The 23,434-nt window shown below is 38.8% G+C and overlaps 1 protein-coding gene across 3 annotated transcripts in view; it reads right to left on the minus strand.

Annotated features, from left to right (window-relative positions):
• PPEF2 (protein phosphatase with EF-hand domain 2) overlaps positions 1-19,844 on the minus strand; it is a 24,604-nt gene extending 4,760 nt beyond the window's left edge. The window contains exons 1-10 of one of the 3 annotated variants that reach the window (XM_069091933.1): positions 19,675-19,844; positions 18,553-18,667; positions 16,751-16,797; positions 15,521-15,687; positions 12,807-12,843; positions 12,565-12,714; positions 7,642-7,992; positions 4,132-4,317; positions 3,657-3,799; positions 226-332 (exon numbers count right to left, since the gene is read on the minus strand). In XM_069091933.1, the coding sequence (XP_068948034.1) occupies positions 226-332; positions 3,657-3,799; positions 4,132-4,317; positions 7,642-7,992; positions 12,565-12,714; positions 12,807-12,843; positions 15,521-15,687; positions 16,751-16,797; positions 18,553-18,667; positions 19,675-19,833 (1,462 nt within the window). In that variant the 5' untranslated portion in view covers positions 19,834-19,844. Of the gene's footprint in view, positions 1-225; positions 333-3,656; positions 3,800-4,131; positions 4,318-7,641; positions 7,993-12,564; positions 12,715-12,806; positions 12,844-15,520; positions 15,688-16,750; positions 16,798-18,552; positions 18,671-19,674 lie in introns of all 3 variants that reach the window. The other 2 variants (XM_069091925.1, XM_069091914.1) reach the window with 2 other exon arrangements.
• Positions 19,845-23,434: the final 3,590 nt, after the last annotated feature.

Here is a 23,434-nt window from a genome sequence, read left to right on the forward strand (position 1 = left end):
GAGAGAGAGAGAGAGAGAGAGAGAGAGAGAGAGAGAGAGAGAGATATGGTAGACAGACAGACATAGATAGACAGATAGATATGGTAGACAGATAAATATGGTAGACAGACAGATAGATAAATATGGTAGACAGATAGACAGACAGACAGATAGATAGACAGATAGATATGGTAGATAGATACATTCATACATAAACCCTAATTTTATAGCTTTGGGTTCACTCACTAGTTCCATCAAGATCATAGCTCTTAAATGCGCCAAGAAGTGATGAAGAATGAGCAAATAGTTTCTCTCGAAGGGCTCTCAGAGCAGACTCCTCAACTCTGCTAATCCTAGATGGGGATGAGATAAAAAGGAACATTTTCAAATATGAGCTTATGACAAGCACTGGACAGTTCATTCTCCTGGTAAGAGTATGCTGGATCTCTGGATTGATCTGATTGTTAAATTTCCATTGAGTGTATTTGCACCTTAAAAAGCAGCAATTGCCACAAACCAGGGCTTGACTTATTGTGTTGTTGATTGTCTAGACTGCAGAAAATGATTGAGAAAATGTTAATGATGTGGATTAAACTTAAAAGTGTGCTTTGTTATGCTTTGGTTTTGCTTTTTTCCTGGAGAGTAAGTTGTTAAATATTTACCAGAATGCACCTGGCTTCTGGACATTACAAATACATTCCAAGCTTCCAAGGACTCAAGTTTTTGAGTGGAAAATAGCCACAAGATTCTACTGCAGCGTTTCCCAGAGTAATTTGTTCATGAAATGCTTTGGGGTTTGAAATATGTAAATGGAACTAATAAATGATGGTCTGGGGAATTGGAGGTATCAAGGAAAAGGGGAGGCACAGAAATTTTAGAACAAAATAAAGAAAATGTTATTTTCACACAAAATAGTTACTTTTTATATGGACACAAAGTAATCTTTGAAAAGAAGTGCCAAACATTTCTTCCTTAGTTTATCATATATAGACTTGGAATCAGGAAGACCCAAGTTAGAATTCTGTTTCACACACTTGCCAGGTGTATGACCCTGGGTAAATTACTGGGTCAGCCTCAGTTACCTCAGCTGTCAGGGGTCCTTATTTCCCCTTTTCTGATGAATATGTCCTTTTCTTCTCCTCCTAATTCCTGTAAAATTATATTTTTCTTTTAGGTGATTTTGCTTCTAATTTTCCTAAACAATTAAGTTCTGTTAAATCATTCATAGAACAAAATATCATGGTAAGGTAAAAACATTCTCCCAAAGTTAAATTTTCTTATTTTCAATTTGCTTTCTGATCTAAGCAAGCTTCTGTCTTTCCAAGGTGGAGGAAAAAATTAATAATAGGTGATTCTTTAGCACCTTAAAGGTGAGGTTTAAAGGCTGCAAATTTTTTTCCTTTGCTATTTTATGTATTTATCTAATTGTCTGTCATTTGTAATTGCTGTAATGTCTTGGTTAACCTTATATTCCTGAGTAGTTCTACTATGGTCTAGTCTGGTCTTACATAATTCTCAAGCAGCCAGAAAAGATCTCTGTTACTAAATCTGACAGAAATATCAATTTTGCCTTTAGTGATAAGTAATCATTATAGAATTTTCTCAGGTTTTTGATAAGTGGTTAGATATTGGTAATTCTAGTTTGTAGTAATCGCCTGTAGATTCAGAAATCAAATTAAGTTATTCTTAGTCAAATCTATTTCCAATACCAGAACTCTGGTCTAATTAAACTCTAAAAAGAAATACACACACACACTATATCAATAGCAGAAATATAACATCCTTGACCATGAGGAGGATCTTTGAAATTGAAATATTGCATATGCTTAATAATTGTTGAAGTTTGCTGCTGTTGGTGGAGTTGTGAACCAATCCAACCATTCTGGAGAGCAGTTTGGAACTGTGCCCGAAGGACTATAAAACTGTGTGTATCCTTTGACCTAACAATACCATTACTGGTCTGTATCCCAAAGAGATTAAAGAAAGGGGAAAGGGATTTATTTGTATAATAGAATTTATAGCCACAGTTTTTTTGGTGTCAAAGAGCTGGAAATTGAGGGGATGTTCTTCAACTAGGGAATGGCTATACAAGCTGTGTTAGGTGATTGCAATGGAATACTATTGTGCTATAAGAAATGATGAGCACAATGATTTCAGGGGCAAAAAACTAGAAAGACTTAAATGAACTGACACAAAGTGAAACGAGCAGAACCCGGGAAATACTGTACACAGTAATAGTGACAGCAACATTGTACCATGATCAGCTGTGAATCAGCAATGCAGTGATCCAAGACAATTCCAAAGGACTCAGGACGAAAAGTCCTACTCACTTCCAAAGAAATGGAGTCTGATAGAGTTTGAAGGCGGATCAAAGCATAGTGTTTTCCTCTTTTATGTGGAATTTTTTTTGGTCTGTGTTTTCTTTCACATGACTAATAAGGAAAATATGTTTTGCACTATTGCACAAGTATGACCGTGGCTTACTATCAAATTGACTTACTATCTCAGAAAGATGGGGAAGGAGGAAGGAAGGAAGAGAATTTAGCACTCAAAAATTCAAAAAACAAATGTGAAAAATTGTTTTTACATGCAATTAGGACAAAGTGATAACACATTCTTTTTAAAAAAAGAATTCATAGTGTCTGATAGGATGTCTTTGTGACTTCATATTGTCAAAGTGAATGTGAAGACGGTGGTGAACAGTGTCCATTTGAATTAAAAATTAGTAATTGTATCCTCTTTTTTTTTTTTTGCTTTTTAGAGGGCAATTGGGGTTAAGTGACTTACCCAAGGTCACATGGCTAGTTTTTGTGTCTGAGGCCGGATTTGAACTCAGGTCCTCCTGACTCCAGGGCTGGTGCTCTATTCACTGTACCACCTAGCTAGCCCCAACTGTATATTTTTCAATCTCTTATTGCAAGAAAATTCATTCTTATTATATTTTATGGTTCACACATGATTCATTTCATTCTTGTCCTGAGCCTGAATCACTTAGTACCATTAGTAAATCTACATAATGTAAACTGTTTTCCAGATTATTCAGATCAGACTCTGAGTGTAATGGAGTTTCTAATCAGAAGCCTCTGAGATCACTTATTAAGTAAGTAAAGGGAAAGGTCATCAGGATTTCAGAACACTCTGTCTAGTGCTGCCTGCACACCTGGGTCTCTACCCAGTCTGCATTGTGGACGTTGGTCAACCCTGATGACCTCAGACACAAAAAATTTCTGCAGCAATAATACTGAATATGTAATTGTTGTTCATTTGTTTCAGTCATGTCTGACTCTTTGTGGCCCCATTTGGGGCTTCCTGGCAAAGATACTGGAGTGGTTTACCATTTCCTTCTCCTATTCATTTTGCAGATGAGGAAACTGAGGCAAACAGGATTAAGTGACTTGCCCAGGGTCACACAGCTAGTAAGTGTCTGAGGTCAGATTTGAGCTCAGGTCTTCCCGACTCCAAGCCTATCCACTGAGACACCTCTTTGCCCATGTATGGGTACGTAGAGATTGCCCCAAAGGTTGAAACAAGGGGGAAGAAGTTACTCACTAAATAAGTACTAACCTAAGTTCAGAAATCCAACAGAGAAAGCAGAAAAACGCACACACCACCGCACCACATCTTCTACAACTTTCAGATACTTCTACAGCAGACAATATGCCGATGACAAGCCTCACCTTTGTCGCATGGTCAGTGTATGGGTGGCCTTGTTAGCCTGGTACTGTACGATGTGCGGGATCAGGTCTGGCCCCAGTTTCACATAGGCACCCCTATTGCTGCCAACTTCATAATAGTTAGAAGCAGAGAAGATGGTTAGCACCTAAGGAGACACAGGAGGGAAGGAAGGGATTCGTGGCTTTACTTGCCCATTCTCCCTTGCACTCACTGTTGGGTTCCCACCTTGGGTGTTCTTGTTGTTTGTGCTGAGGGGAAGCTACCGTCCTCTCTGCCCCTTGGCTTGCTCTAGAAGAGTCTTGGTCTCTTACCCCTACCTCGTAGGTTTGTACCTACAGGACTCTGGAGGAGAGAGTGAAGCTGACCACTGTGCAGCCCTGTTTCACTTCAGTCCAAATCACACCCAAACCAAGACCTCACCCTCACGATGTCACTGGTCCTCTCCCAGTACAAAGGATGAACAGCGAGGGTGCCTACCTTGCGATTGTGGCAGAACTCGTAACCTTCCGGCTTGCACTCATGGGAGCGGATCAGAAACTGCAGGCTGTACCTTTGAAGCATCTCTTCTGTGATGTTGGGCCCAAAGTAGCAGCCCTCTCCTCGGGCAGTGTTAGCCTTGCAGCCCTCCTGGGGCATGGGATCGCTCCATAGGATATCTGCGACCTGAAATCCATCAGAAATCATGCTTGTCCCTGGGTCACTCCTTCACACTTATCCATATATGCAGAGAACAGGAAGATGTTAAAGCTTGTGCTGTATCTCTAGCTCATTTCATAGATGAGGAAACTGAGGCAAACAGTGGCTTGTCCAGAGTCACAAAGTTAGTGTCTGAGGCTGGATTTGAACTCAGGTTTTCCTGACTCCAGGCTCAGTGCTCTATCTACTGGGCCACCTAGATGCCCCGTTCCATTTTTAGACAGCTGCAACAAGAAGGGAAAACTTTCCCCACATCCCAGATGAAATCTGACTCTGAAACTTCCACTCTGCTCCTAGATATACCCATCGCTGCCTTTTATCAATATTTACCATATTACAACATGACTAATGTGGAAATATGTTTAACATGATTGGGCTAAGTAAAGCAAGCCTCATTCCTTTCTCAAATGACAGCCTTTCAAGTTCTGGAAGATGGATGTCATGCCCTCCCTAAGCTTTCCCTTATCCGGATTAGACATTTCTTCGACTGTTGGCCCCGTATCCAATTCACTGACAGTCCTGGTAGACTTACTCTGCTAAGTTCAGGTTCATCAATGTACTCCCTAAAATGGTATGACCAGAAATGCAGCATAATACTCCAGATGTGGTCAGACCAGAGCCAAGTAGAGTGGACCTGCTACTTCCCATGTTCTGGACTTTGATTTCATTAATATAATCTACGAATTGCATGAGTGTTTAAAAACATCTGTCACCATTAACGCATATTTGAGCTTGTAATCCACAAAAGCCCCCAGTTTTGATTTTGGCATAAAAGTGCCCAGCCCCAAGGGGGATCCAGTCCTGCTCTGGTGCCTGGAGAGAACCTGGGTTGTGGTTCTGTGGCTTCATTTTCCTTCAGTCTGCCCAGCATGGCAGTAAGGAAAGTACATCTATCTTGGACCTTTCATGTATAAGTGAATACGATGGATTCCATACATCTTACTTATCTCTTCACCTATCTTGAATTTTAATTTGATCTTAATCATAATTTTTTTTTTAGTTGGAGGAGGATCATTCTTATTGGGCCACTCAGAATAAGTTCTGTCTCTTAGACAAATATGCATGAATGATAGGGCAGAGGCATTGGATCAAAACTGAACTTATGATTTCACTGTAGTGGCCTCAGGGATACTCACCTCCAAGGTCAAGTTCTTGAGTATGGATTAAAGTTGACTTTGACCTCAATCAGAGAATCCCCCCTTCCTCAATTTCTGGTGATTACCTCAAGAACAAAAGGTATAATGCTATGGGGCCATTCCCATGCCACACTTTATAATCTCTAAGATATGACCATGGGCAAACCAGATGATACATTTCTTTCCTGAAAATAGAGATTTCTTTCCTGTGAATGGACACATATTTTACATATTGACTACAATTCCCCTCTTTTATAGTTCCATTGCAAGATGCTCTGAATAGTTAATTGGTGGCTACTCTCAAAAGTAAAATGAAATTATTTGAAATGCTTCTAATACTGTACTTAAAGGGCCAACTAATACCTCAGAAGTGTCCCTTTAAGAAAATAAACTGGACCTGATTATAAAGGATAAACATTCCATTTCTGACCTGTAAGAATGGGACTCATGCATTAGATTAGCAGTAAACACTATAGTTGACCTAGATTTAAATAAAAATGATCCTGAATCGGAGGACACTGGGTTGATAAATTAGATAGAGTACAAAATACTTTGAAAGTAGTGCAATGTTATGGGGTATAAGAACTTCCCTGTTCGTTAATAGGCCTCATGTGGAGCCCTTCAAGGGAAGCTTGCTTAGGGAAGGTTTGCTTGTAGGAAGGCTTTCACACGTTTTGCTAATTTCTAATTAGACACTAAGTCAGGAGGGTTGTGATACCCTCTGGCTCTGAAGAAGGGTATATATACTGAGGCTAGCATTTTTCTTTGGGCTCACTCATTGGAAGAGTGTTCTTGTGATTTGATCAGAGGAAACTGGGTAGCTGTTAAGGAATCCTTCCCCCTTCCCCCCTCCCTTTCTCCACCCCCTGGCTTTGAAAAACCCAGATGTTGGTGCGTCTCTCTCTGGTACCTATGTATGTATTGCTTTGGTCTGTCTGTTGGTCTGTGCTAATTTCTCAGACAGAAGCCCTTCTGTTGGTCTTTGTTTCTCTACTTGCATTTTCTCTGTATTTTCTCTGAAGTTCAGAGTGTTGACTTTTCCCCTGAACTAGTGAATGTAATTAGAAAGAGACTGTTGACCCCTTAAACAACTATCTTTCCTAGTAAAGCAGATCTAAGAGCCTGTGCTAGCAGCCATCCTGGGTATGCCAGTGTGATTGCCACTACAAGTGGCCACACTTTTTTTAGTAAAATTGGATTACGAAGTAGTGAGGTCTGTGCAGGGTTTATTAAACTGCTAACAGTGAATTCAGGTAGAATTGGATACATCAAACAAAACCAGTCGGATATATGCCCATGATGCCAGGCCAGTGAGTTGAGATTCCTGGGCTTGATGGCTAATGTAAAAAACTTTAAACCAGTAATTATCAAAACATGGTCCAAAGACCTTCAAGTGGTTCCCATGACCCTTTCAGGGCGTCCTGAAGATCAAAACTAATTTTATAATAATGTTAGGACATTTAAATTTCTAATACAGTAATTTTTTTTGCATTTAATAGTATTTTATTTTTTCCAGTTGCATGTGAAGACAATTTTCAACATTCATTTTGGTAAGATTTTGAGTTCCAAATTTTTCTCCCTTCCCCCTCCCCAAGACAAAGAGCAATCTGATATAGGTTATACACGTACAATCATGTTAAACGTATTTCCATATTAGTCATGTTGTAATACAGTGAATATTGATAAATGTAAGTTACATAAACACTAAAGTCCAATCACCCCACTCTAGTTACAACCTGTCCTGAATTTCGCCACGCTTCCGTTCTACCCTCAAGTACTTTGTTGATCATCTCTCATTATCCTGCATTGATTTTTTTGTATGTGACTGTTTTCCTGTTGCCTCCCTCATTAGACAGAATGCACAGACTGTCTTTTGCCTTTCTTTGCACCCCCAGCACTTGGCAGAATGCTTGGTCAATGAATGTTGAATTTAACAGGTAGATAGAAAAACTAGTAGTACCTTCCATGCCAGAAGATCTCCAATTTATCTAGCCTGTCTCTTGTTTACATGTTATATTCCCATTAGACTAAGAGCAGGGATTATCTTCTGCCTTTTTTTTTTTATTACCCAGCACTTATCACAGTTCTAGCACACAGTAGGCATTTAATAAATGCTTTCCTTATGTAAATGTAAGAAGGGTTACTCACTACTCACCTGCTTCCATTCCTCGTCATTCACTCCTTGGAGGTCACAAGAGTCTAGTTCTGATTCTGGCGGGAAGAGAGACAGCTCCTCCTGGTCCTTGAATTCTGGCGAGCCCACTCGCTGCCAGCATCTTTCCAACTCCAGTTGCACTGACTTCCGGACCCTCTTGGAGATCTCCTTCCGATCAGGTAGAAAGCTGCAGGGGATGCTGGCAGACCTGCTTCCCTTGTGAGGGCCGAGACGGAGGGGTGAAGTGGGCACAGAGCGGCTTTTGAGGGGAAACCAGGATGAGCTGCTTCTACTTTCCTCCACCTGTTTCTCTTTCTCTGGTTTCTTTGTAGACCTCATGGTGGAAATAATCTCCAAGTAGCCAGAAGAGACACAAGAGAGAATGGGAGAAGCAAATGGAACATTGGAGATTTGAGAGGCAAGAGCCTGGCATAGAAGTATGACACTTTAGAGTATGGGTTCTTAACCATTTTTGTGTCATGGACCCCTCTAGGGAAGTCTAGTGACACTCTTCCAAGAATGATTTTTTAAATAATTGAAGGACAACATGACTAATATGGAAATATATTTTACATGATTGCATTATAACCTATATAAAATTGCTTACCATCTTAAGGAGGGTGGAAGTGAGGGAGGGAGGGAGAATTTGGGATTCAAAATCTTAAAAAAAAATGAGTGTTAAAATTTGTCTTTACATGTAATTGGGAAAAAAATGAAATACTCTCTGAAAAATAAATAATTGAAAGAAATGATAAATTTCAGTTAGAGGTTTATAAAAATAAAGATGTCATTTTCCCCCATTCCCAGTTCACAGACATGAAACAATTGAGCCATGGATTTCTTGAGGGTCTGTGGATGCCAGGTTTTAGAACCACTGGCTTAAAGGAGAGACCCAGTTTCACAGCTGCCCTTTGTAGCCTCTGGTTGTGGGTGATCTCCAGCATTCTGTCCTAGATTCTTTTCTTCTATGTACCCTTTCACTTATCAGGGTCTCCTCTTTGAATTGTCCTCACCAGATGGCTGCCTCCCGAATCCCTGTATTCAGCCTCAGTTTCTTTCCTAAGTCATAGTCCCACCTCCCTAAGTGCCTACTAGACATTTAAAACATGTGCAAAACAGAAGTCATTATCTTCCCTCTCCAAACCTACCCTTTTCTGAACTTCCTCATTTCAATTAAGCACACCACCAACCTCCCCCTCCCCGACATTCATAATCTTTTCATTATCACCCTGAATCCTTATTCTCCCTCATCTCACCCATCCATTCAGTTGTCAGGTGTTGTCATTTCTATCCCATAATATTTTTAACATCCAATCCCTTGTTTATTCATATGACCACCATCCTAGTTCAGAACCTCATCAACTGGTGGGAAAGGTTCTGACCTTAGGAACCTAACTCTCCCTTCACGGAAGATGGTAGCCAATTATTCTCCATCCCAATTATTTATGGGTGGTATATTGCCCTTCTTCTTCTTCTTTTTTTACTACTTCATTTGTTTTTTTGCAATTATGTAAAACATTTCCACATTAGTCATTTTGTACAAGAAGACTCAAATAAAACCAAAGAATGAAAGAAAGTGAAAAATAATATCCCCCAGTCTGTATTAAATCAAACCATTCTTTCTCTGGAGGTGGATAATATATTTCATCAGCCCTTTGGGATTGTCTTGGATCATTATATTGCTGAGAATAGCTAAGTTATTCACAGTTCTTCATTGAACAATATTGCTGTTCTGTGTACAACATTTTCCTGGTTCTGTGCACTTCATTATGCATCAGTTCATATAACTATTTTTAGGTTTTTCTAAGAGCACCTTGCTTGTTATTCCTTACAGAATAACAATATTCCATTATAATCACATACCAAAATTTGTTTACTCATCCCCCAATCGATGGGCATACCCTTGATTTCCAATTCTTAACCGCCACTAAAAGAGTTACTATAAATATTTTTGTACAAATAGGTCCTTTCTCATTTTTTGGATATCTTTGGGATATAGACCTAGCAGTAGTATTACTGGATGAAAAGGTAGTAGATTGCCTTTCTAGCATCTCAATTTGAAATAGTTATTTTGCTGCTGTGTCTAAATGTAGAAACAAACATCTTTCCTAAAAGTTTTGTGTCAATATTTTTTTTTTTGCTTTTTTTTTGGAGGGCAATTGGGGTTAAGTGACTTGCTCAAGGTCACACAGCTAGTTTTTGTGTTGTGTCTGAGCCCGAATTTGAACTCAGGTCATCCTGACTCCAATGCTGGTTCTCTATTCACTGTGCCACCTAGCCACCCCAATCAGTATGTTTTTTAAAATAATAATTGATTTAATTTAAAATATTTCTAGAGGTTTGGTCTGAATGCTTGAATTGAGTGCAATCTTTCCATGAAACTACCTGCTACAGTGAATGAGTTCATAAAAGTGTATGTAAAAAGTGTAGAAAGGTATATTCACATTAGCAAAAACAAACTATGTATGGCATACATCCGTGATGTTCACCAGTTAACATAGGATTTACCAGATAAAGGTCATTAAACTCTTGTTCTACAATAAGAGTTGATTCATGGTATGGGCAGTATGATTTATTTATTTTTTTAACCAAACATCTGTAATTTCTGATGACTTTATGGTTATGTGTATCAAATAAGAAGCAATGGAAAGCTGTCTTATCTCTAGGACAATATGCATGTTTCAAGTTGTACTAAAAGCTGCACTGGTGGATATGTGATAATACACATGTCTGTTATTAATATGCAAAATAATTATTGTGAGAGCCTTCTAATTGGTCTCCCTTTCTTGAGTTTCTCTCCTCTCCAATCCTCCATGTAGATGCTAAAATGATTTTCCTAAATCATACCCCCTACTACTCAAAAAATTCCACTGGCTCTCTTCAGGATAAAACATGAATTCATCTGTTGGGCATTTAAAGTCCTTCACAACCTGGACCCAAACTGCCTTTCCAACCATATTATAGATTACTTCCCTGCCCACATTTGGTCCAGCCAAAGTGGCCTTCTTACTATTCTTCACACAAGAAACTTCATCTCCTACCACTGCGCCTTTGCATTGGCTGTCCCCAGTACTTAGAGTACATCCCCTCCTCATCCCTTCTTCTTAGAATGCCTTGTTTGCCATTAGAATTCCATGGATGAAATTTTTAAAAATGTACTTTTGAGAGTACTTATTGTAAGAATTAATTATCACTCAATAGCTATGTGCCCCTGGGTAAGTCACTTAACCTAATTCTCCTGGTTCCTATTGTTCTCTTTCTCAAAATTGCCTTTTGGTATTTGGTATATATTCTCTTTATGCTTGTGTTCAGATTGATTTCCTTGATGGAATGGAAACTCTTAGTGGTCAGAGGCACCTTCATGTTTGTTTTTACATCCCTAATACCCAGAACAGTGCTTGGCATATAACAGTGTTCAATAGATGCTTGTTGATTAATTGATTAAGCCTAAATTCTTAGTGTTAACTAAAGATTTGTTCATATAGAGGGGGAACAAATAATTTTTAGACTTTGATGGAAAAGAATGTATCTTTCTTGAGTCAACTTCCCTCTTGCCTAAGGTAAGCCTTCTACTTTCTCTTCCATCATAGCAGCTAATAATGGAAAAATTATAACTTATAAAAAAAATTGATAAGAACTAGAACATTACAATTTTTTGAATTTGATAAATTTGATAAAATTTATAAAAATTGATTTTAAAAATTGATAGGAACTAGAACATCACAAATTTTTTATGTCACAGACATGATAGATTTTTTTTCCATACCCCTGTCTTCCCTTTTCCCCACTTTCTTCCATTGTAGGATTTAGAGCTGGAAAGGATTTTAGAAGCATCTAGTCTAATCTATTAATTTATTGATTAGGAAACTGAAATCTTCAAAGGTTAAATGACTTTCCCAAGGTGACACATGTAGCAAATAGTAGAGGCAAGATTCAAACCCAACCAAGTCTGACATCCAAATTCAGTGCTCTTTCTACTACAGTGTGCCTCATCTGGGAAGTAAAAGATGAAGAGGTGCCTATAAAGACGTGTCCTTTCCCCAAGGCTTTAATCTCCTTTGCTCATGTGTCTTGGGCTGTGATTCCCATTTAACCACAACTACTCCACTTTGTTGCCCAAAGTTCATTCTCTTTGGTCCAACCAGGCCATGAAGTCCTTTGTTCCACATTTATCTTCCTGTGTTGGGTCGGAGACAACTGGTTGAAGGTTAATCTTGTTTTATGATCTCAGTGAAAGTCAAATCCTACCCTGGAAATGCTATGTCAGCCTCTTTGGTTTAGATCAGACAACCCTCTGGCTTGGTCTAAATCAGAATCAGTCCTCCTTGTATGAAGAACTCCAGATTCCTGGTGGCTTGAGGCTCAAGCCACAAAACCCATATTTTTTGGCTGTTAGGATTGGATTGTATGATAAAAGCAAGTTTTGACCTTGAGAATACTTTTGATAATAATAGTTACATTTACTAGCTTTGTGATCCTTGACAAGTCATTTAGCCTTCCTATGCCCCAATTTCCTCATCCATAAAAGGGAGATAATAATAATAAGCCCTTACTTTATGGGGTGCTAAAGTTCTAATGAGATAATATCTAATGTGCTTTGCAAACCTTAAAAGCCATTATTATTATTACATGTGCTTAGATTCAAGGGAACTTATTCTCCCACTAAATTTAGACTCTTAGAATGGCAGATGTGGGTTCAAAAAACAAACAAACAAACAAACAAGACTCTAATGGTCCAGTTATTCACTGGCAAAGTGGAGAATAGACATGAAGTAGTTTGGGCCTGAAGTATTTGGACAAAGTGGGCCTTTTAGTTAAAAGACTTTCTAGAGGACCGGTAATAATTAACTAATAATTATTTATAGTGACGTTAGAGTCTGGCATCACAGGAAAATCTGTAGAGATTGATTACACTGTCAATACCTTGTGCCTTTCCAGTTTTTCCAGAAGTTCTAGGTTTGTCTTGTCTGAAATCCCACCATGAAGTATCAGGACTTTCTCATCAATAAGGGTGGCCAGTGGAAGCCAGCAAAAAACCTCTTGCAGCATCTTCAGTATTTTCTTGCCATTTACCTGAAGAGATGAATGAATGAAGTAATGAGTGTTGAGGAATACGCCCAACCTATTCTACGTAGCAGAGGGTCTAGGTTGAAAAAACAGTGTACCTTATACTTGTGCATCACTTCCTTGGTAAAGCCATATCTAGATTTAAAAGCAAGAGTAATTTTATATTATTTTAAAGTTTTAGTAATGTCCTTGTCTTTTTTTTATGAAAATACTCTAATAAGTCTTCCACAACTCCAGAACCTTCCCTTGTAATATAATGTCAAGCAAAGCCAACCAATGCAATATCCATGTCTACTTTTTCATGCTATATTTGGCATCCATGGTCCCCTATTTCTTTACTGAGAAGATTTTCACCAGCATTTTCATCATTCATCTTCTAGGATCAACATTCTGTATTACATTTTATCCCTATTTTATACCTTTTTAATTTATTTTTCTTTACATCAGTGGTTCTCAAACTTTTTAGTCTTAAGACATCTTTTTACTCTAAAAAATTATTGAGGACAAAAACAAAGAGCTTTTGTTTATATCGGTTTTATCTGTATACATTTACCATATTAGAAATTAAAACATCTTGTTATTATTACAAAAATAGTTTTGACCTTGTAGGCATCCAGAATGGGTCTCTGGAACCTTCAAGGGTCTCCAGACCATATTTTGATTTGACCAGGGCTTTATATTATTATAGTCATTGTGCCATTATTCTCCTGGTTCTATTTTCTTCACTCTGAATCAGTTGATACAAGCTTTCTTATGTTTCGCATGAACTGCACCTCAACTCCGTTTGTTGTAGCATAATAATATCACACTACACTCAAATCATAATTTGTTCAACCATTTCCCAGCATCTCCAGTTTTTTCGTTTTTGCTTTTTGCAGGGCAATTGGGGTTAAGCGATTTGCCCAAGGTCACACAGATAGTTTTTGTGTTAAGTGTCTAAGGCCAGATTTGAACTCAGGTCCTCCTGACTCCAGTGCCGATGCTCTATTCACTGTGCCATCTAGCCGCCCCTAGTTTTTCTACTATGACAAAAAGGGTGACTGTGAATATTTTGGTATATGTGAGATCTTTTATTTTTGTATTTGACTTCCATGCCCAGTAGAGGGATTACTGTGTGAGAAGGCATGAATGGGTTTAGTAATCCTTCTCATACAATTTCAAATTATTTTCCAAAATAGTGGAATCAGTTTATATCTATACTGACAACATTTATGCATGTCAAACTTTCCACAGTTCCTCCAACATTATTTCTGCCTTCTATTATCTCTACTAATTTGATAACTGTAAAGTAAAACCTTAAAGTTGTTTTAATTCCCATTTCTCTGATTAGTGATTTAGAGAAATATTTTTTTTTGAAGGAGTCTTTAAAAGATTTCAATAAGACCTGGGAAATTTGTATGAATTAATGCAGAGTTAAGTGAGCAGAGTCAGAAGAGCAATTTACATGGTAACAGCAACATTGTCAAAAAAAAAAACTACTTGGGGATGCCCAGGTGGCACAGCGAGTGGGAGCACTGGCTCCAGTGTTGGGATGACCTGGGGATCGAATCCGGGCTCAGATACTTAACATCCACCCAGAAATAACTGGCCGCGTAACCTTGAGTAACTTACTTAACTCCAATTGCTTAGGGGTGGCCAGGTGGCTCAGTGAGTAAGAACACCGGCTCCAGTGTCAGGATGATCTGGGGATCAAATCTGGGCTCAGATACTTAGCACCACACCCAGAAATGGCTGGCTGTGTAACCTTGAGCAAGTTGCTTAACCCCAATTGCTTAAAAAAAAAAAACTACTTGGAACGACTTTAGAGCTCTTATCGATGCAATGACCAGCCATGACTCCAGACCAATGGTGAAGCACTTGTCAGGGGTCTGCTGTAGCCTGCTCAAGCTGGTTCTTGAGAGTTAAATCTTCAATGTGAGTATTTATATGTTGGAATTGGCAAATGCCACACAAGTCAGGGCTTGATTCATTGTTTTGCTGATAGTTTTTATATTTATAAAAAAAAAGTGATGAAGAAAATGTTAATGATATATTTTAAACTTTGTATTATACAAACATTCCTCACTCCCAACAATTGTTCATTTTTACCAGCAGACCCCTGCATGTTATGCACTTCCAGACAGAGTGGGGATAGACTTATGGTAAAGAATGACACACACATATTTGAACATGGTTATTGGGCGGATTTGTTGTGTTTGATTATGCTCATGTGTTACAAAGACTATTTTTCTTTCTTTCATGGAGAGGGGACTGGGATAGGAAAGCTTGTTTAAAAAAAACAAATAAAAGGGGACCATTGAAGCGTTTTTAAAAATGCACGTAACAGAACAGAAGAAAGTTTTGAAGGAAACAAAAACAACTAAGACAGCTTTGAAAGTTACTAGTTGAGTTTACTACATAGTTTTTTAAAAGAAAAAACTACATAATAAAATTCATAGTTTCCCATATAATCCTCTTTTTCTGTTCTATTTCTCATATAGAAATGTTCAGGGTTTTAAAATTTTTTGGTGTTTGTGAAATTTAGAATAAAATAATTTTTTTGCCTTTTTTTGGGGGGGGAAGCAGGGCAATTGGGGGTAAGTGACTTGTCCAAGGTCACATGGCTAGTAAGTTTTAAGTGTCTGAGTTTGGATTTGAACTCAAGTCCTCCTGCCTCCAGGGCAGGTGCTCTATTCATTGCTCCACCTAGCTTCTCCTAAAATAATTCTTTAAAAAGGATATGTAGAGGGGAAAATGAAAGATTTATAAAAGTCAACTCTTTGCAATAGTCCTACATACATATCTAAGACCTAAGTATGTTTTGTTACCATACCGTAAATTGACTATATGATCCTCATGATTTCCTCGGTTTAGATGGAACTCCTTTGGGTAAACCAACATGAAGGCAAAGAGAATCATCAAAATCTCTATTGAGTCTTTGCCTCTATCCACAAAGTCACCATTGAACACATAGGATCTCTCAGGGGACGGAAGACCATTCTGTATGGCAAGAAAAAAGAGTCAAAGCATCATCAGAAGAGGGCAAGGAACGAAAAGCAAGGTTAAAAGAAATAAGAGTTTTTTACAGGTGAATCCCAAACCCGAACACAGCACAAGCTCTATTTGAGGCAAAAAAAAACCCCAAACCAAACCAAAATAAAATAAAAAACCACATGGCTGCTGGTATTCTAACAGATAAACAAGAGGGTAAAAATATCAGCAGAGAGTTCTGAAATTTTGGAAGCAATAGATTTTAGTTTATTTAGAAGCAGAGAAGAAGGAGGACATATCATATGGTTACTTAAGTAATGCTATTCCAATAAAAAGTGAAGCCAAACCAAGATTCAGATATGTACATTGTTGTTTTGTTGTTCAATGGTGTCTGACTCTTCATGACCCCATTTGGGGATTTCTTGGCAGAGATACTTGAGGGATTTGCCTTTTCCTTCTCCTGCTCATTTTATAGATGAGGAAATGGAGTTAAGTGACTTGCCCAAGGTCACACAGCTAAGTAAGAGTCTGAGCCTGGGTTTGAACTCAGGTCTACCTGACTCCAGACCTAGCGTGCTACCTACCACACCACCTAGCCGTCCATGTAGTAAGTAGTTAATAAATAATTTTTATTTTAATAAATAAATTTTAAATAATCAATTTAATCAAGAAGGAGGAGGAGGAGAAAAGAAGCAGCTAGCATTTATAAGACACTTTAAATTTTGCAAATATTTTTCACAGGTTAACTCATTTGATCCTCACAATTTGTGAGGGAGGTTCTATATCCTCATTTTATAGATGGGAAAACTGAGGCAGGTAGAGATTGTGACTTCCCTAGGATCACATAATTAGTATCTAAGGTAGGATTTGAACTCAGGTCTATTCTGACTCTAAGCCTCTTACTCTATCCACCCTACCATCAAGCTGCCCCTTCCAATTCTGACATCCTGAGATTTTAAGTAACTTACTACAGGATCATTGTAAGAGCATCTAATAAGATAAAAACATTTTCTAACTACAGTTAATCATTTTTTAAAATAGATCATCTACGTGTTTTACTTAACATTCATACCTTGTAGAATATAAATATTAAGTCATCCAGCTGACCGTGTAAATCTCCTAACAAAGGCAGAGGAAAAAGAATCAGTTCCAACTGGTATTTGTTACTCTCTCTACTATTTACTCTAAGTAGAAAAAAGACACATACACATACTGACCTGCTGGGTTCTTAGTTTTTCCATAAGTAAGAAATGAATAGGATTTTCTGGTGTTATAGTAATAGCAACAATTACAGGTAATGGATGTAATATTTTTCAGAGAACTATATGAAATAAATGTATGCAGGAATAACAGTGACTTCATTGATGAGAGAGCCATGAAGATTCCAGGAGAATTTGAGGATTTGGAAGTTGGAAGGAATTTTTTCACCCTGACTCTGAGGAGAGAGAATCCAAGGAGTGGTGACCGAGGCAAAAAAAAACGGGGATCTAAAAGTTAAGAGTTAATGCTTAAGGGTGTCTCTGGGTGATTGACTGGTTGGGACAAAGAACTGAGATGGCTTGGGAAGCTGAGATGCCATCCTCAATGGGAAAAAAGGGTCTGTCATAGCAGTTGCATTTCAACAGGGAATCAACAGGTGGCAGTAGTGGTGACCAATTGTGAGCAGTTCAATTAGTCACACCTGCACATGGTAATTCAGGGTAAGAGAATACAAGACATTAGCAGATGGCGGCTCAGTGGAGAGATTAGACCAGCAGAGGATGTCAGTAATTTGCAGTAATAGCAAAAAAGCAGCTCACAGCCTGATGATACCATCAGACCAACAGACGATATTGGAAGCTCTTAGGGGAAATGAGCAAACTGGTCCCCATGGTGTCCCCAGATGGGCATTCAAGCAAAATTCAACCATAGGAGAATGAATCACCCTCCTTACGAGTGTTACCTGTTCAAGAGAGTTCCCTAATATCTGTCGGTAGAACTGGAATGGGAAGGAAGGGTGTTGAAGGCAAGAGGGAGAGGCATAAAATATTTCTCCCCATTTATTTAAATGTCTTTTCCCTTAAGGTAGGGTGCCCTCTGGTTGGTTTGATAAAAGAGATATTGGTGGTGGTCCATGGTGTTGGGGGACCCCCCAGGCAGGGATGTACTACAGTCAGCTTGAATCAACCAACAAAACCAGTTAGGAGCATTTGCTCCTTGAAAATCAGCAAATAATCCAAATCAGGGCTTGATTTATTGTTTTGTTCATTTTCTAGACTTATTATGCAGAAAATGTTCATGCAGATTAAACAAAAGTATATTTTACGCACATTTCCCCCCCTGGAAAGCTGGTTGTTAAACATTTGTTAGCATGCCTCTGGACCCAGGCTACATGTATCTTTTCTTTAAAAAAAAAAACTTTAAATATGAATTTATAACATAATTTATTCATAAAGTAGTAATTAAAACATTTTAATAGATGGATTAAAATTAAATATTTGGATTTATACTCAATATCCTGTAACTTAAGCTGTAATTTTAAGGCCTTATATGAACACTGAAATCCCCAAAGTGATCTCAGTTTTACTAGACTGATGACCTCCAATTGCCCCCAAACACTGGAGGAACCAGCATTTAACAAGTCAACATTTCTGTTTCTCTAGGTGACAGGATCACTGAATTCCCCCCTCCGTGAGAAGACCACCTGAATTCATCCCCAAGGCCTGCTACATGTATCTTTTCATTGAAGCAGAGGTAAACAGTTTCCCTTTTTGTTATAAGTACGCAATGCCCTCAGCTCCCCGTCCTCAGAACTTTTTCTGATCAGTGTAAACCCTCCACTCAGGTGCTTCCAAACAACAAAGACTTTCTCTGTATGCCCAGGCTCTTACTTACCACACACTGTGATCTCCTCACTGTAACAGGTTGAGATGTGGTTGATGTTTGGCAGCTGTATGAGATGGTTCCTGGCCTCATGGAGAATATTTAAGACATAACGAGCATGTAGCTGCTACTGGGAGAAAAAGCAGGTAGGGAAAGAGGATGGAAAGTAAGAGGGGTGTTTCTGACTGAAGAAAGACCTGGGATTCACTATTTGGAGATTTCCTAATAGTCACGGTTCTAAGGGACCATGAGTCCTCGTTGGAACCTGGTATGGAAGCTTTCACCCTAAAACCTGTACATTTCATTCCCTTCTGGATCTTTGAGACAATTGACCCAAATGCTCTCTCCTCTCCCTCCTATGACACCCTCCTGCCATCAAGTTAAGAAAATAGTACTTAGAGGTAGGAAGTCACTTGCCAAAGTCACACAGGACATTGTAAAGTTAGGATTTTTGAACTCAGGTCCTCTGACTCCAATTTCAATGCCTTTTCTAATACACCACACTATTCAGGCCATGTACCTCATGTATATGTATATGTATGTGTATTATACTGTATGCACACACCATCATGTGGCATGTACATATGTGTACATGTATGTGTATGCATGTCTACACTCCAGTATGTACTAGCATATATAAACAGTATATATGTATATACCACATACATGCTTTTATGTATGCCTATATGTATATCAGATAAATGCAAACATGCCATATAATGTATATAAACAAACACATGCATATATACATAATTAATAAATAATATTTTATTATGGTGCATAGTAATAATCAATAAATTATATACATAAATATTAATATGCAATTATGTATTCATAAATATCTAATTCCTCCATGCATATACATACATCTACAAATATATGTGTGCATATATACATGTATATGTCCACAAATCCATACATAGACAGGTACATTTATATGACAGGTACTGCATTAATTGATACAGACTCTTCAGTCTTATCTTAGAGAAACAGTGGCTGAAGAGAGAATGAATTGAGATTGAAAACTTCAATATGCAACGGGGAGTCTGGGGTCGTTACTTCAATCCGGCATCTTCCTACATAAAAAGGCACCTGGGTCTTCACGATCAGGGCATATTTGCCTGATATACTTACTTTTTTCTGCTTGAAAGCTTCCACTAAGGCAGTTGCATGGTCAGGAAGGAGGGGAAAGGAGACGTGGGGTCCGGTGTAATAGTCTGGCACCTCTATGGACTCATAGTCACAGTATTTTTCCATCTCAGGGTCCTTAAGGAATCTCCTCTCTGTGAACATGCAGCTGAGGAAGTTCCCTAATTAAGACAGGAAAAAGTTCTGTTGAATCATCCTGGGATGCGGATGTGAGGGAGAGTCAGAACTTTAGAGTTATAGCAAACCTCAGGGGTCAAATACTCTTATTTTGTAGATTAGATCTGCTGTGTCTCTTAACACCTATCTGGAACTCACTGAAGGCATGGGAGCCTTGGTAGAGTGGAGGGAAGAAGGGTCATTTTAGAGCAAAAGACACTGGGAAGGGAGGACACTTAAAAGTCTCTGTCTTCTGACTTCAACAACATGCCCTATTAATGGGGAGACTCCAAAGGAGAGAAGAGAACTCCAAAGGGGAGAAAGGAGAACAGCACAATTTGGAGACAGTGTCTGTGTGTGGCTATCTCCATGGAAACAAATCTAGGTGGGCACTATATTACAATCTTCAGAAAATCATTAGCTGTCCCATTTAGGGCAAAATTCTGGTGGATTCTGCCCAAATGGAGGAAGAACGTGAGAAGGGGGGATTCAAATGAATTCGTGGCTTGGAGTCTCTCCTCACCTTCTCCCCCTAGATTTCCTTTCATATCTTTATATATAATCTCTCACTCTGAACATACCTCTTACCCCCTGATTTATGAGGTCTGCATGTTAGGGGAGGTTCCATGAGAGGGTCATACTCACTTTCATTGTGGCTACTTGGTGTGAAGTGATCTACAAGGTAGCTGAAGAAATCATGGAGTTGCTAAAGGAGAGAAGAAAAGGTGGAATTGGAAGTGAGATCCAAACCCCACAGTGACTGAGTCCCTGGCTTCAAATGGAAAAATCCAGCAAAAAAAAAGGAATCCTTGAAATATCTCCCAGTCACTGTACCTTGACCTGATCTTGCTGCCCTGCATACTCGATGGACTGGAAAATGCTCCACGTACATCGTCTCCTCATTTCCAGGCGGGCAATATAGCGGCGGTACCACCTCTGGATCAGGACGGCCGCCTTGAAGGCTGGGACAGGGTCAGAAAACCATACATTAGAGAATCATTGCTGCTGGGTGTGACAAGGTGTGAGAGTGGTTACATTGTCCATTTGGGTGGTGAAAGGAGAAGGAATTTACTCCTCGAGTGAAGCTGAATTAAATGTGTTTTGGGAGACATTGATAGGAGACCACTGTAGTTCAGTGGAAAGAAACCTAAGATGTTATGTACTAAGACCCAGGTCCAAGACTACATGCCACCACTTCATGACCTTGGGCAAACTCCTTTACTTCTTCTAAATGCCAGCTATTATTACAAAAGCCGCCCCCCCGCCCATAGGCTACTCTCCAGATTCAACATGAATTCAGAAAGCATACATTTGTAAACAATATATTTGTAGCATTTTGAGGTGATTACTATGGAGAGTGATTAAAAATACCAATTCATACTTTATCAGAGCCAAAAGTCTTCAAAAGCAATTCACATAATTGCAACATTTCCACTTTTGCCTACCTTTTCACTCATAATGTATCCTGGCTTATTTGCTGAAGATAACCAAATATTGAATGGGAGGAAGAGTGTAATATAGGTGAATTTGCCTAGAGGGATCATTCCTTGAAACATGCACAAATATTCTCTGTTGGTTGTTGTAAGTATCACATATACAGATGGATGGATGGATGGATGGATGGATGGATGGATGGATGGATGGATGGATGGATGGATGGATGGATGGATGGATAGAGAAAATAGACAGACAGAAACAGATAGATAGATAGATAGATAGATAGATAGATAGACAGACAGATAGATAGATAGCAGCTAGGTAGCACACTGGATAGAGTGCCAGTCCTGGAGTCAGGAAAACCTGAGTTCAAATTTGACCACAAACACTTACTAGCTGTGTGACCTTGGTCTAGTCTCTTTACCCTGTTTGTCTCAGTTTCCTCATCTATAAAATGATCTGGAGAAGGAAATGGTAAACCACTCCAAAATCTTTGTCAAGAAAACTCCGATGGTGTCACAAAGAGTCAGGCACAGCTGAAACAATTGAAAATGTATATATGTATGAATATGCATATATATGTATGTACATGAGTATGTGTGTATATACATACATGCACACAAATACACATATATATTTGGCTCAGTGGGCTAAGGTTCATACCCTTGAGACAGTTACTTGAATAGAAAAAGTAGCCAGACCTGAGGGGCTCTAGCTCTTCCCTTAGGCTTCTGACCAGAGACCATCATGGGCAACAGAGGGGCAGGGAAGCTGTTCTCAACTGATTCTTGGCTATATCCTTATTGAGTGTATGCTATGAATGTCCTTTCTCTGCTATAGTTAAACAAATCTTTTGCTAATTTTGTTAGATGAGCAATGCCTCATTTCATTCAATTTTAATATCATATATATGGATAGATAGACATAGATAATATACTTTTCAAACCTTAAAGACTGTATTACTGTATTAACACTGGCTATTGTATTGTTGTTTTTGTTATTGGGGTTGTTTCCTTTGAACGGGGAGCCTTCCGGCCATGTCTGACCCCATCCAAATCACTTATAATAAAAGAAATGCAAATTAAACTATCTCACATGTATTAGACTGGCACAAAAAATAACAAAAGATGGAAATTGTAGTTGTTAGAGGGGCTGTGAGGGGAAAGACGCATTAATGTCCCATTGTGGGAGCAATAATTTGGCTTAATCATTTTGGAATATAATTTGGAACTATCTCCCCAAAGTTACTGAACAATACCAGGCCTATACTCCCAAAGACCTCAAAAACAGAAAGGACCACTATGTATGTGCATATCTGTAGTAGTACTTTTTATTACAAGAAAAGAATTGGAAACAAAGGGAGTGCCCATCAAAATGATGAAATGTGAATGTAACAAGAAGAGTATTTCTTTTTTTTTTTTTTGCTTTTTGGAGGGCAATTGGGGTTAAGTGACTTGCCCAAGGTCACATGGCTAGTTTTTGTGTTAAATGTCTGAGGCCAGATTTGAACTCAGTTCCTCCTGATGCCAGGGCTGGTGCTCTATTCATGGCGCCACCTAGCCAACCCAAAGAAGAATATTTCACCAGAAAAATGATGAATATGGCAGATTCAAAAAGAACTGGGGAAGACATATTATTCTATGTAGAGCAAAGTGCAAAGCGCCAAGAGAACAATGTAAAGGAAAACTGCAGAATTTCCAATTATGTCTTGGCTGTTCACAAGCTCAGAAGACTGATGATGCCACCAGCATCTGTAATGGGAATGCAAATTTGGAAGATCTTCCCTGCCCCTAGGCTAAAGTGCACCTGAAACATGGGGGTGGGAGGCTTGTTTTTCAGTAAATACTTTTTGATTGGCCAGTGGGTCAATAAGGTTGTTACATTCTCTGAGGCAGGAGAAGGCTATATAAGCCCTGATGTGTAGCTTTGTTTTGGGACTCACTTTGAGAAGTGTTCTGTGATTTGATCTGAATTCTGGGAAGCTGTTGTTGAGAGTCCCCCGGCTTTGAAAAACCCAGATGTGGAAACCCAGATGTTGACTGGGTATGTAATGGTTGGACAGTTTGGAAATCTGTCTACTTGATCTGTTTCTGTCTTGATAATTCTGCCTGTATGCTTTGAAGTTCGGGGTGCTGACCTTTTTCCCCTGAAC

Source organism: Petaurus breviceps, unplaced genomic scaffold, assembly GCF_028583685.1.
Source record: "Petaurus breviceps papuanus isolate PSGF00001 unplaced genomic scaffold, PetGlider_PUasm1.0 126, whole genome shotgun sequence".
Taxonomy (NCBI): domain Eukaryota; kingdom Metazoa; phylum Chordata; class Mammalia; order Diprotodontia; family Petauridae; genus Petaurus; species Petaurus breviceps.